General features: G+C 39.3%; 1 protein-coding gene across 4 annotated transcripts in view; it reads left to right on the top strand.

Moving 5' to 3' along the window:
- The window catches only part of AP1G1 (adaptor related protein complex 1 subunit gamma 1), a 45170-nt gene that overhangs the window by 6803 nt on the left and 26058 nt on the right, over window positions 1-12309 (top strand). For 2 of the 4 annotated variants that reach the window (XR_010885265.1, XM_067302257.1), the window contains exons 1-4: window positions 5324-5359; window positions 8455-8658; window positions 9270-9394; window positions 11873-12014. Coding sequence is in view for 3 of the 4 variants with exons in the window: in XM_067302257.1 (XP_067158358.1) it covers window positions 5339-5359; window positions 8455-8658; window positions 9270-9394; window positions 11873-12014 (492 nt within the window). In the remaining variant the exon portion in view is untranslated. Of the gene's footprint in view, window positions 1-5323; window positions 5360-7534; window positions 7551-8454; window positions 8659-9269; window positions 9395-11872; window positions 12015-12309 lie in introns of those variants that run through there. The other 2 variants (XM_067302259.1, XM_067302258.1) reach the window with 2 other exon arrangements.

Genomic DNA, 12309 nt, shown 5'->3' with positions numbered 1-12309 from the left:
GACCTATGCTGCTAACCTTAGCTCTGGGAGTGACTAACAAGCAAGACATGAAAATAGCTGCTCAAACATCCTTGGGCCCCCTCATCAAATGTGTCTGAGCTGTGCGTGCAGGTATGTCTTTGAATGAAGTGGTAGCACCTTCCTCAATAGTACCTGCTGGCTTGCTTTCTCCCAGTCTGGTAATTTACTCAGCAGATCCTGCGTCAATACTATCTTGATGCTTGTCACCTGATGTAGTCACTGACATAAGAGCTGTAGTTGAAGTATTTGTTAGCAGCATGTGGCTCTTAAGGCACAACTTGGTTAGCTTTGGCCAAAAGAATAGTCAAAATCTAGGTAATTTTCTCTTAAATCATTTTTTTTAATATGGGAAGCGAAAAATGCTGACCAGTGTGTGGTTAGCATTGCTCTGTATTGTAAGAAGTCAGGAGCCGCTTAAGTTAAGCGGTAAAGAAAGTGTGATGTGGCAGGCATGATATGGGTAACTTTTTATTTTTATTTTTTATTTTTTTTAATGTAGGAGGACTTCAGACTTAACTTCAGATTCGAGTTGCACAACTCCCCCCCGGCCCGGGGCTGAGAAAGTCCCTGACCTGATGGAGGGTTGCTTGCAGCATTGTAGTGGTATGTGACTGGACAACGTGCTCTAGGTGACCCTGCTTGACTAGATGATCTCCAGAGGTCCCTTCCAACCTCAAGCATTCTGTGTGATTCCGTGACTTGTATTAGGTGAAAGAAGTGAAAATAAGTGAATACTGACAGAATAAGTATCAGGCAGTTCTGCTGCTCGGTTTGCAAAATCTATGTGGAGGTGTCGTATAAGGATCTTCCTTAATGATGGTGTAGAAGGGGAGAAACTCAGTTGATGCTGGCTAATTTTAAGCTTTCTTTTTTAAAGGGAGCCTAGGAAGAATATTTTGTATGCAAAAAGGAAGTTTTGACTCCTGTATATGCAGATGCCTCTGATACGAGTAGTAAGAAGAAACTACTAAGTCATTCTGTAGGTTGTGGCAAAACTGACCGTATTTGATTCACCTTGCTGCTGCTTGGGATAATACTGCAGTCACAGAGTTACTTAAACTATTATACCTTCAAAACCCCAGTGCAGTCAACATCTATGCTGTAGAGGTGGGAACTGAGACAATGAGGTGGTTTAGGAGAACTAATTTGCTGATGGTTATGTGGAAGCAATGTATGAGTATGTCTTTCAAATATAACAAACTTTCTGGGAGATCCCATAAAAAGAAACTGTAAGAACTGCTAAATTGTTTAAAGTATCTTCATGTTGTATTCTTAAGCAAGCTTCCTGATCTATTTTCCTGTCCTTACTGTTCTTCTCAGTTGGTGTTTATGACACGTTTTCCCAATACCACAGCATGGAACAGAACTAGTTATAGATGCATTTCTTCTGTTTCAGTAACACCTAAAGACTTTGTGCCTGGATAGGCCTCTGTTTTGTTACCCCAAGGTAAAATTAGTAATAACAAATTTCCAACAGAAAGTGAAGTTCACCAGTATTTCTAAAGGAACTCAAAACTGCTTAGTTTGCAAATCTGGTGTGTGGCTGTCTTAACACTTTATTTACAACTGGAACAGGTGGTGGTTTGTGTGATGCCAGTTTTTTAAAGGAGCTCCAGCATAGGAACTGCTGTGGTTCTTGACAGTTATTAGTAAATGCGTAAGTGTGGTCTGGATTATAAAATGGTTGGATTTTTTCAGAAGTTTTGGCAGAGGCTCTCACCAAAGGTTTTTATTGCATGACTGTGCAGTTTTGCAAGGGAGATCCTCTCGTGAATTAATAACTAGCAAAGGGATAGAAACAAAGGTGGCCAGACAAGGATAGAAAATCTGTCTGCTTTCATGATAGAAAGAGGTTATTAAGACGCTCTCCGAGAAACTGTGCCATTAAGCATATTCATAAGTGATTTGGAAAAGAGGAATGAGTAGTAAGGTGATGGTTTGATTTAAAGCTATGGAAGGATTTCATGATACTAAGAGAGTATGCAATAAGATGGTGAACTGAATTCATTGTCAGTAAATGCAAACCAATGCTTGTGGTGAAAAATCACTATAATGATAAATACACAGTAAAAGGTTCTAAATAAGCTGTCATTCAAGAAGGGGATCTTAGAGCTGTCTATAATATCTTTATAAAAAATATCAGCTCAACAGGAGCCAAACAGAGAGAGAGTTTTCCCTAAACTTTTGTAACTTTCGAAGTACGTGTGTGTGTGTGTATATATATAAAATATATATATAAAGCAAAATAGTCATTTTTCATGAAATTTATAATCAAACTGTGCAATTTATTGCCACAGGTATGAATGACAAAAAGCTTGAGTGCTTTCAAAAAGTGATTAGGCAAATTCGTAGATCTGTAGAGAGGTGCACTTACCTTTGGGTCAGGAAGTCTCTTAAGCTGCAGTAAGTCCTGGAAGCAGGGAAGATGCTGAGGAGATGTACTTTCTCTTTTATTTCCTCTATGCACTTGCTACTTCCCATTCTGAGACAGGATACTAGGTTAGATCAGTTTTATGCCTTACCTGCCATGGCTTTTCTTTTTTCTCTGCAGTTTCCGCTTTACTCCCTGTACTGCAGCGATACAGGGCAACAGGTATGTGATTGTGCAGTCCATTAGTGAGAAAGCTCTCAATATTACTTTAATTATTTGGGTGTATGCACAGTGTCCTCTGTACAGTGATACTTAACAGAGTCAGCAGGAATTACTCAAGGTATATCACATTCAAGGTTTGTTAGCATTGTGATAGGCTTTGGAATAGTTGGTAATAGGTAAATGTTAATCTGTTCTAGGACACGAGAATACTTATATTCAAAAGTATTCCAGATTTCTTGGCACCTACAGTATCTACCACTTATGCTTGCTTTAAAAATCCAAAGCTTAAAAATGAGATAAGACTTCTGGTTTGTTAGAGTGCAAAGAATCTTAAAGTTCCTGGGGGCGGAAATCAAATGCCTGGTGTGAGAATTTCTTGGTCACAAGAGAATCCTTTCTTTATGAAAGAAAAAAAAGGAAAGTCAACCTGGTATGTTGCATAGGAACTTCTAAGTATTGAAATGCTAGAAAGATGTATGCACGGGAAGGTATTTCAAGACCCAAGGAGTAAGTTCTTGAAGTGATTAATTTTGTGAGAAGGAAATACTGTCATGTGGATTGGAACATGTGCAAAACTTTTCTTATGGGAAGAAATCAAATATGTGTTTAAAATGCCAAATGATTTAATATTGGTGAAAGGATATGGATTTGCAGCACAAAGAGAGAAATTTTGAATGTTGGAAAATAAATAATAGCCTTGTCTTTCGCACTATATGATGTCCTCCTTCAGAGCAGTTCCTAATTGTCCTGCTTTTATCAGACAGGAAGCGTGTGAGAGAGAGAGATGATTGCTCCTAGGAAGTAGTTCAAATTGAACTGTGTCTGTACTAACTGCCTGTTAGCATATTACACAATTAAATGTAAAGTAGGGGTAGCCTCATAATTTAGCTATCGTTTCATTAAGAGTCTTTATTTATTCTTGAATTGTTTGCTTTCTTAAATGCTAGCTTCTGCATGTTTTCCTGTGGTTGTGATGTGGGGAGAAAAAGTAATGTTTACAGTGTGATTTGCTTTGTTTATTTGCTTTGTTTATTTTATGCAAGGGCATTTGTAAGTATAGGTTATGCATTTCTATTCAGTACAGTAAAATGGATGACACTGGGGTGAAATCATATTAGATCTACAGTGTTCGCTTTCATTTTACCTGTCCTGTCAGTGAGGTAGGAAGTCTTGCCTAAATGTCTGTGAAGGGTGAAGAATTAATATTCATAAAAAGCTGTGCTTAGTATATATAGCAACTTTGTTCAGTGCTGTTTCCCCTTGACTAAAACTACTTGGGCAGTCTGTCCTTTTACTTTGTGTTGTCTAGGGCTAAGCTTAATATAAAATGCCGAAGTCCTCTATGGGCATACCTGCAGAATGAGTTTCAGGCACGTGGCCAAGAAAGCTATGCTGTTGTACAAATCTCAGGCTGACGGAGATCAATGTTCAGTAGTTTATAATCTCCTAAAATACAGAGTGGGAGCAAAATGGACTTCTGATTTCCAAGCAACTCCCTGCCAAACTTCAGTCTATTTGCAAACTATGCATTAGAGCTTTTTTAAAAGTTTGCAAAGAATTATTTCCTTAAAAAAAAAAAAGTTATGGTTTCAACTTGTGATAGCCACTATCTATCTTCTCAGGAACATTAGAGATTTAGATCAACTTAACTAGACTGCAAAACCATAGCCTAATTGTGGTTTACTGCTGAAGGGAGAACTTCACCCCAAATCTCCCAAAGCTGTAGGTTCTTGATGCCTTCTTTATGTCGGTATAGGTCAGCTTAATGATTTTGAGACTGTTGCCTCAGACTGCAGAGGATTATTCTGGCAGTAGAGCATTTTTACTTTGTTGTTGTTGTCTAATTGTTTTTTCCAAATTTTTCAACAAATGTTTGGGTGAGCAAAATCAGTGGAGAAGCACATGGGTGCGTGTGTGTGTATGTATGTGTGTGTGTGTGAGGTTAATCTGAACTTAAAAATTATGGGCTCTAAAATGACTGTTGCCACCCAGGAATGGGATTTTTGGTTTATGAAAGACTGTTCTATGAAAAACACAAGCCGAGTGCTTTGTAGCAATCGGAACCCCAAACTGATTGTTAGGAATTAATAAGAAGTAGTGGGGAGAAAAGTAGAAGACATTTATATGACACATAAAACAATGGCACATCCACCTTTTAAATCCTGTGTGCAGTTTTGCTTTCCCCCTTTCCTCCCCCCGCCCCTTTAAAAAGGACATAGGAGAACCATAGAATGCACAGATAAGGTAACAAAGATAAGCTGGAGTTGTGGAAGGGTGTGAGTGAGAGGCTGTAGTTTTCAGACAGGAGAGGGTAAGCGAGAGACAAAAATGGAGGTGTATAAGATCATGAGTTTCATGTAAAAGCTAAACAGGGAATGAATGTTATTGTCTCTCCTAATAGAAGAATTGGGAGCATCAATAGAAACAAGCAGTTGGAAAATACAGAACAAGTGAAGGAGGTGGTTCTCCACAGTGTGCAATCAAGCTGTGGAACTCTGTTCTGCAGAATGTTGTTGATGCTAGAAGTTTACCTGGGTTCCAAATGAAACCAGACAAATCTGATGAAGATTTGATGCTATTTCTGGCTTTGGAAGTTCTTGAGCTGCAAATTGTTGGAGATTGCAAGAGTATTCTGGGGAAGTGTTGCTATGTGCTTGCCCTGTTCTTATACTCTTCCCTAGGCATCTGCTATTGGCCATTGTTGCAGACTGGATACTGAACAGGATGGAGCTTTGGTCTGACCTGGTATGACCATTATGTTTCTAATCTTTTGCTTTTCGCCTTCTTTGGCTGTACATTCAGTAATCAAAAAGATATAGTTCCTTCCTAAGCTAGAAAATACTAGAGAAGATTCTCGTGAAGTGTTGGTAGACCGCATTCTTCATGTAAATTAGTAGGATGAGTTGAAGACTACTACAGAAATCGGGGTTCAGCTTGAATTAAAAATGGCTTTTATAGGAGATTCATAAGACTTTTTCTTTTTTTTTCTACAGCGTAGATTCAACCACTTGTGATATGATGAATTTAAAACAAACTTAAACAGGTGGTGTTACAAGGATGCACAGAATTTTGGGGATTGTATCTTATCTTATTTCAGAATAACCTCCCAGGTAGATAAACCCTGTCTCTCAAGTTTTGTTCAGAATTTCAGCTCTGAAGGCTCACTCTAAGGATAGGCCTAGGCAGACAAGTTATTGAAGTATGTGCTAGGGTGTAGTTGATAGCAGGTTAACAAGTCTCCAGTAGCAGCATACACTTATTTTCTTTATCCCTTTTCACTAGGAATAAATTACCACAGAGCAATGCAGCCAGGCAGCAACTGTGAAGCAAACAAGCAAACATTGCACGCTAAATTGACACTCTAGCTTTCTCTGCAGTAGTTAACTTTTACGCAGTTACCTTCATTTTACATGCTGTTTAAAACAATGCTTTCATTTTTTAAGTCGTTTTCAGTTTTTTATATCTCTACCTCTACCAGTTGGAAACTTCCCAAGTGAGGTATTTGTCAGAGGCTTGTTGTAGGATTTTAGATAAGTCTATTTTGCCCTTTCAGGATAGGAAAAATATTTTATTATGGGTAGGTGGGGGGTATGGGAGGAGAGGGGAACCAATAGAATTAAACTGCCTTTTATTTGAGAAGTTTTGGAACCCTCATGGTTTTGGCTGAATTCTGTAAGAGTGGCAGGGGGCTGTCCTTTTGTTTTAAGGATATATTGTGTTGCTTCTGTGAAAATCTTGTTTCAGTTTGGCCAAATAACGTTTGAAAAGTTGATTTGTTCAGGCTCCTTTGAAACTTGCAATTTAGCAGCTATAATCTCCACAGGCTGTGTACAGTAAATGTGTTCCAATGCATAGCTCCTGCTTCTCAGCAGGGTTTGTATGTTCTGTCTCTCATGATCATAGAATTTTACCTTGCTGCTGAAAGATCACGGTCTATGACTATCACTTGAGTTGTTGGCTCAAGAGCAGAGCTCCATGTTGTCAGTCTAAAGAGTCTCACGCAGCTAATGATTTCCCCATATACATACTGATACAAAGCTGTGGGAGGAAAATATTTTCCGTTTACTTTCAAAACTTTAGAAATATTGTACAAGCATCATTGAAAGAACATGACTGCAGCATTCAAAGGCCTTACTTACTGCATGTTCAAATACTGTTCTGAAGACAGATTTCGTACTTTCCCTTGACCGTTCCTCTGATGCTCATTAGTGCAGCATCTGAAAGGTTAGCAAGCATTAATTTATTTCATATCACAGTAATGTGAGGAAGTGTTATTAACTTCATGTATGGAGAAACAAGGCAAGACTAAGGACTAAAGTATCCAATAATCTTGATCTTTCACTTTGAGGCATCTTGGGGCAAAGTTTCCTTGTGCTGAAAGAGCAACTCTTCATTTTCAAAATTGAATGCTTTATGTCTCTGCAAATTCAAGCTCTAGATATGAAGATGGGCAACTGGAATATGAGGAGCTACCTGGTTTGACTGAAATGACTTAGTGTTTTGTGTGAACTCTGTAGCAGATCAGGTTTATAATCCAGATCTATATAACATCACTCAGCTATTTTACTGTGAGGCCACCTTTACTCATTGTATGTGCAGCTGTGTTTAATTTCTTTAGCAAACAAGTCCACTACTAGCTCAGTATGCTTCTCAGCCTGACTGTTCCCTCGTGTATTCCGGTATATTGCATCGTTTATGCAAGTGATTTCGTCTTGTGATATGGCAGTGCTTAAAATGAATGACGCACTGGTTTGGGAGGATGGTGACCCAGACAAAAACTGTAACAGACTGCCATGTTGAATAACTTCTTGCAAGTTGGTATGACATTTATGTGTCATCAGAATAGTTTAGTTATCTTCAGTCTTGCATGCATAAAAAAAAAGACTGTGAGGTGCATGCGTAGTCTGGTCTTCATGAAAGTCAAGAGTCTGCTTTGGTGAGTATAACAACTTGAATGTTCAACTGTTGAACATAATTCTTAAATTCGACTTTTGTTAGCCATTTTTCTCTTGAGGGGTATTCAAGAGAACAAATTGCTCTCCAGATCAGACAGCTCAGTCTGTGTTCCATCTGGTAAAATGAAACTACTGAAAGTTCGTGTAGGATAGACTTTCCTTGCACACTGTCTTTACACAGTGCCACCAGACGGTAATGTGATGGGCTTATTTGTTTCAGAAAGAGTTGTTCTGGCTGGTGTGTAATAAAGGGGCAGTGTCAACTTGCATTTTTTTAAGAAGAGTCTCTGAAATGTATCCACACTGTCAGGACTGGTCTTGCATCTGCTTTTTTCTGCACACTTCTACTCCTGTAAGAAAGGATTGTGCATGGCACAAGGATGCAGGATTTTTGAGGCATAGATATCAGAAACACCTGTCTGAAATTTTGTGTTGTTTATTAAGCAGCATTGATTTTTGTAAAGGATTTGTGTCCCAATTCATCATGATTTTGTGATCAACTCTATCTGAGTATGACTTCTGGAGAAAATCAGAAGATGTGAACATGAGAGCATGCATTGCCAAGTTCTTTTTCTTCCCATTTCAAGTGGGGAGTCATGTTATGTTCATTTGACAGCCAGCTCAAAGCATAGCAATTTCTGTCTGTAATGTTCTGTGAAAGCGGAACAGCAAATGTGAGCACTTAAATTCCTCAGAGGTACATAGAATTCCTCTGGTTTTCAAGTTTCATTTTAACCAAGCCACTGAAGCGGTCTGTATTTTCTTGTTCCTTCCATTTTTATAATTGTGGGATAAGAAATAAATTTTCTTTATGCTAAAATATGAGATGATTATGAAGTCATCAGGTACAGTAGAAGGTTTACAGATCTTTCTTCCTCCTCCCAGAGGATGCCAGCCCCTATCAGACTGCGGGAGCTGATCCGGACCATCCGGACAGCAAGAACCCAGGCAGAAGAGCGTGAGATGATACAGAAGGAATGTGCTGCTATCCGATCATCCTTCAGAGAGGAAGATAACACATACCGATGCAGAAATGTGGCAAAGCTGCTGTATATGCACATGCTGGGTTACCCAGCGCATTTTGGACAGGTAGGTTGGACTTTGGTGCTTGCTGTGTTATGTGCATGTGCCAGTCTGCTTTGTGTGTTTTGGGCACATTGACTGGTTTGGAGCACTATTAGCTTTGGTTTTGCTGTCTGCTGTTTGGGATGTTTGGAGGTCTGTCTTGACATGTGTTATGAATCTTCACCTGGAGACCTGGAGAATGCTGGTTGCAGTTTTCCCAATATCTTAGCTTATTTTTGGAATGTTATTCCTCTGGTAGATTGTGGAAGAGGGAGACAGGAAGATGCACGTTCTTGATCTATAGAATGTCTCTAAACATGTTGTTTTTTGCTTTTGTATTCTGACATACCTCTGGCATATCTGGTACATCCGAGGTCATGGAAGGTCAGCAGTGAGTGGCTGCTTCAAGATAAAGGAGCTGCCTCTGGCTTTGCCTCTGGCTTGGTGGGAGCTTCGGGCAGATCATTTAACCTTTGTTTGTTGTTTTTCCATATCACCAAAGTAGGAAGAAAATATACTTTTTAGACTGGTTCTCTGAGAGACCCAAGAGATGTACATAAAGGTTCAAACTGTTTCTTCTTTAGCAAAGAAGTAATTTAAGCTAATTCTGTCCTTTTTATTTACTTTTTTTCCAGTTGGAGTGCCTCAAGCTCATTGCCTCTCAGAAATTCACAGACAAGCGCATTGGGTATTTAGGTGCCATGTTGCTGCTGGATGAGAGACAGGATGTTCATCTTCTCATGACCAATTGCATCAAGAAGTAAGGGTACCATCTCTTTCTCCATGAACATAGGTTTTAAGGTTTCAGGATCTCAAAGTTTACTCCTGATGGTGATATTTTGAGTACTTCAGGATTTTTTTTAATTATGTTAGAATAATGGTATCTTCAATCTAGAAATCTAATGCTGGTGACTGTACAAGACTGTTTTAGTCCTGTGCTACTTTGGATGATCCTATTCAGCTGCCTTAGAGGGAAGAGAATACAAGGTTGCATTGGTCCTGAATGCACATGACAAACTGCATCTGATGTAACCACTGTTTCAGAATGGGAATGTGTGTTTTCTGAAGGTTTAAGATGAATAAAATCAGGAAGCTGAAATGACCACAATAAGCTGCTCAGCCAGTGCAGAAAACCTCAAATTGTTGTAAAGAACACTCTCCTAGTTCTGTAAAATAGTTACCTCCTAGCTTGCTGTAGGCAAAAGCCAGGCAAGCAGTTAGTCAGGCAAGGCAGCACCATTGAAGGGCCAATCCACATTTTATATATGATTGAATCAGAGGATGTTTTTATGACACTGATAGAATTTTGTATGCTGGACTGGCCATCCTATGTCACAAAATTGTAGATATTGCTGCAGCCATGTTTTCCAGTGTTTACTCACTTGACTATAGTGCTGATGAGCTCTGAAGAGTTGACTGACTTCAGGGATCAAGACTGTATATGCTGTCATCTTCTTAGGGTTGGCCTAGCAGTCCTGATGAATGTTTTTTCTTGGAAGCAAGGCAGCAACTTGGGATGTGCTGTCTACTTGGCATCTTGCTGAAATCAGATGAGGGGGGTGGAAAAATAGGATTCCCCCATGCACCCCCTCCTTCCCCTGCCCCCCCCCCCCCCCCCCAGCAAAATGCTGCTAAACTGGGACTGTTTTATGTTATGGTTTAGTAGATGATGATTGGTGTGTTTCCCGGTGTTTTCAAGATGGAAGGGAGCAGGAGCATAACAACTGGGTCTTACTAGATTTATCCAAATGCCAGCTTGGTTGATGTTTTTTTGTTTTTATAGCATGACCTAGATTTTTTTGCCACAAATATGAGCACCCTCGTGAAGCATATACTTGCTATATGCAGAGTGTGTAGCTGCCAAAAAATTTGTTGAAGGAGAGAAAAGAAAAATGAACCCATTTAGCAGCATGTGCCATCTGCTATTTCATCCTCATGTTGCCATAGTGCATGGTTGCTTGATGTCACAACCAGAATGCTGTCTCTTGCTTTTCTACATGTTGTACGTGTTTGGTTACATACCACTCATTTTCCTTGCTGCCCCATCATACAAAAATACCCCAAACCAAGAACCATATTTTTGCTTTCTTCACAATAGAATCATCTTTTGTGACTGGATTGTGGATGCTGTGTGACATTAGTACCAAGTAGCTTGATGAAAAGTGTCATAGAAATCTGTTTTAAAGGCTCTTGGGATTGTCATGTGGAAGCTCTATTTTCTAGTACTGTATGACATTGGTGGAGAGACACACAAATAGCATGTACTTGATAGGTTATTTAACTTTTTATTGAGTGCTTTGGTGACTTCCTCAGGCATGTGAAGAGCTAGGATTGCAAAACAAAATTCCTGCACTGATTCTTTTCGAGGTGTGTGGCTGTTTTTGTTTTTTAAGCTCAGGAGAATGGGGCATGTTGGAAGTAGGACAAATTCAGACAGAGGATATTCTACATAAATTTTATATACGGTCTGATTTGTCAGTGCAAATTCCATTTCTTCTAATCAGTGTTTGTGCTAAGTGTGTAAGCTTTAGTATAATGTGAAATTAGAATTTATACTAGGTTTAATATATTAAGGGCATACAAATTGTATGTTACCCTTTTAGGACTTGTTTCCTGACCAAATCTGAAGGACAAATCTATAATTTGTCCTTCATTAACACTAATGAAATAGTGAAATAAAGCAGTGAAATAGAAGGGAGGAAGGGGACCAGCCAGAATTAAAAGGTATTGTAAATATATGCAGGAAATGAAATTACACAAAAATCTTAAGGCATAGAAACTGCAAAATAGGGTGTATAAACCAAAAGCCAGAGCCTATTCTAGAACACATTTAATTGGGACAACCACAAAGTCACTGCAGCATTGTACTTGATGTGTACTTTTGATACTTTTCTGCATATAAGTTCCAAAATACAAGGCTTTAACTTCAGTAGTTTCAATGGAGTTCTGTGTGGTCTTCCCCCTCTCAGGTCAAGCGTTGGATGCCCACTTGATAGTTTTACCCAAGTCTTGTATCTTTATAGTGGAGGAATCTAAGTACAAGCAGGGCCAAACTCTGTGTTGCATGCACTCAAAGCTGCTACTGCTCCTCACTCATACTCCTAAATTGCTGAGTATCCAGAGCGTTCTTCTGGGCCATGCATGCAGCTGGCCAGATGACTGTATGTACAGATTCCGTTTTTCTTGTGTTCAGGTTCTATGTGTGTGTGCTGACTGGCTTTTTTGTTCTCCTTTACAGTGACCTTAATCACAGCACGCAATATGTGCAGGGGCTGGCACTCTGTACTCTTGGCTGCATGGGTTCTTCAGAGATGTGCAGAGACCTTGCAGGAGAGGTGGAAAAACTCCTGAAAACTTCAAACTCCTATCTTAGGAAGAAGGTACTTCAGGGAACTGAGTACTTTGTTGTGAACTGAAACTTAAGATTGATGGGATACCTTGCTGATATCTGAAACACTAAACAGATTAGATCACACTGGCTGAATATTTCCTAGTGTTTGTGACATAGACAGAGACTGGACTCCCCTGTCTATCTGGAGCAGAAGTAAAACAGTGGATAGCAGGAATGTGTGTAAGCCTCTCCAAGACATGCCTCCAACAGATGAGGCAGCTGTTTTTACTTTGATACTGTGTATGTTTAAGTTATTGATTATAGTGTAAACATCTGCCTATTAA

This window comes from Apteryx mantelli, chromosome 10 (genome assembly GCF_036417845.1).
Source record: "Apteryx mantelli isolate bAptMan1 chromosome 10, bAptMan1.hap1, whole genome shotgun sequence".
In the NCBI taxonomy this organism is placed as follows: domain Eukaryota; kingdom Metazoa; phylum Chordata; class Aves; order Apterygiformes; family Apterygidae; genus Apteryx; species Apteryx mantelli.
Note: the sequence above shows the minus strand (reverse complement) of the source record. Positions and strands in the feature narration are given on the sequence as shown.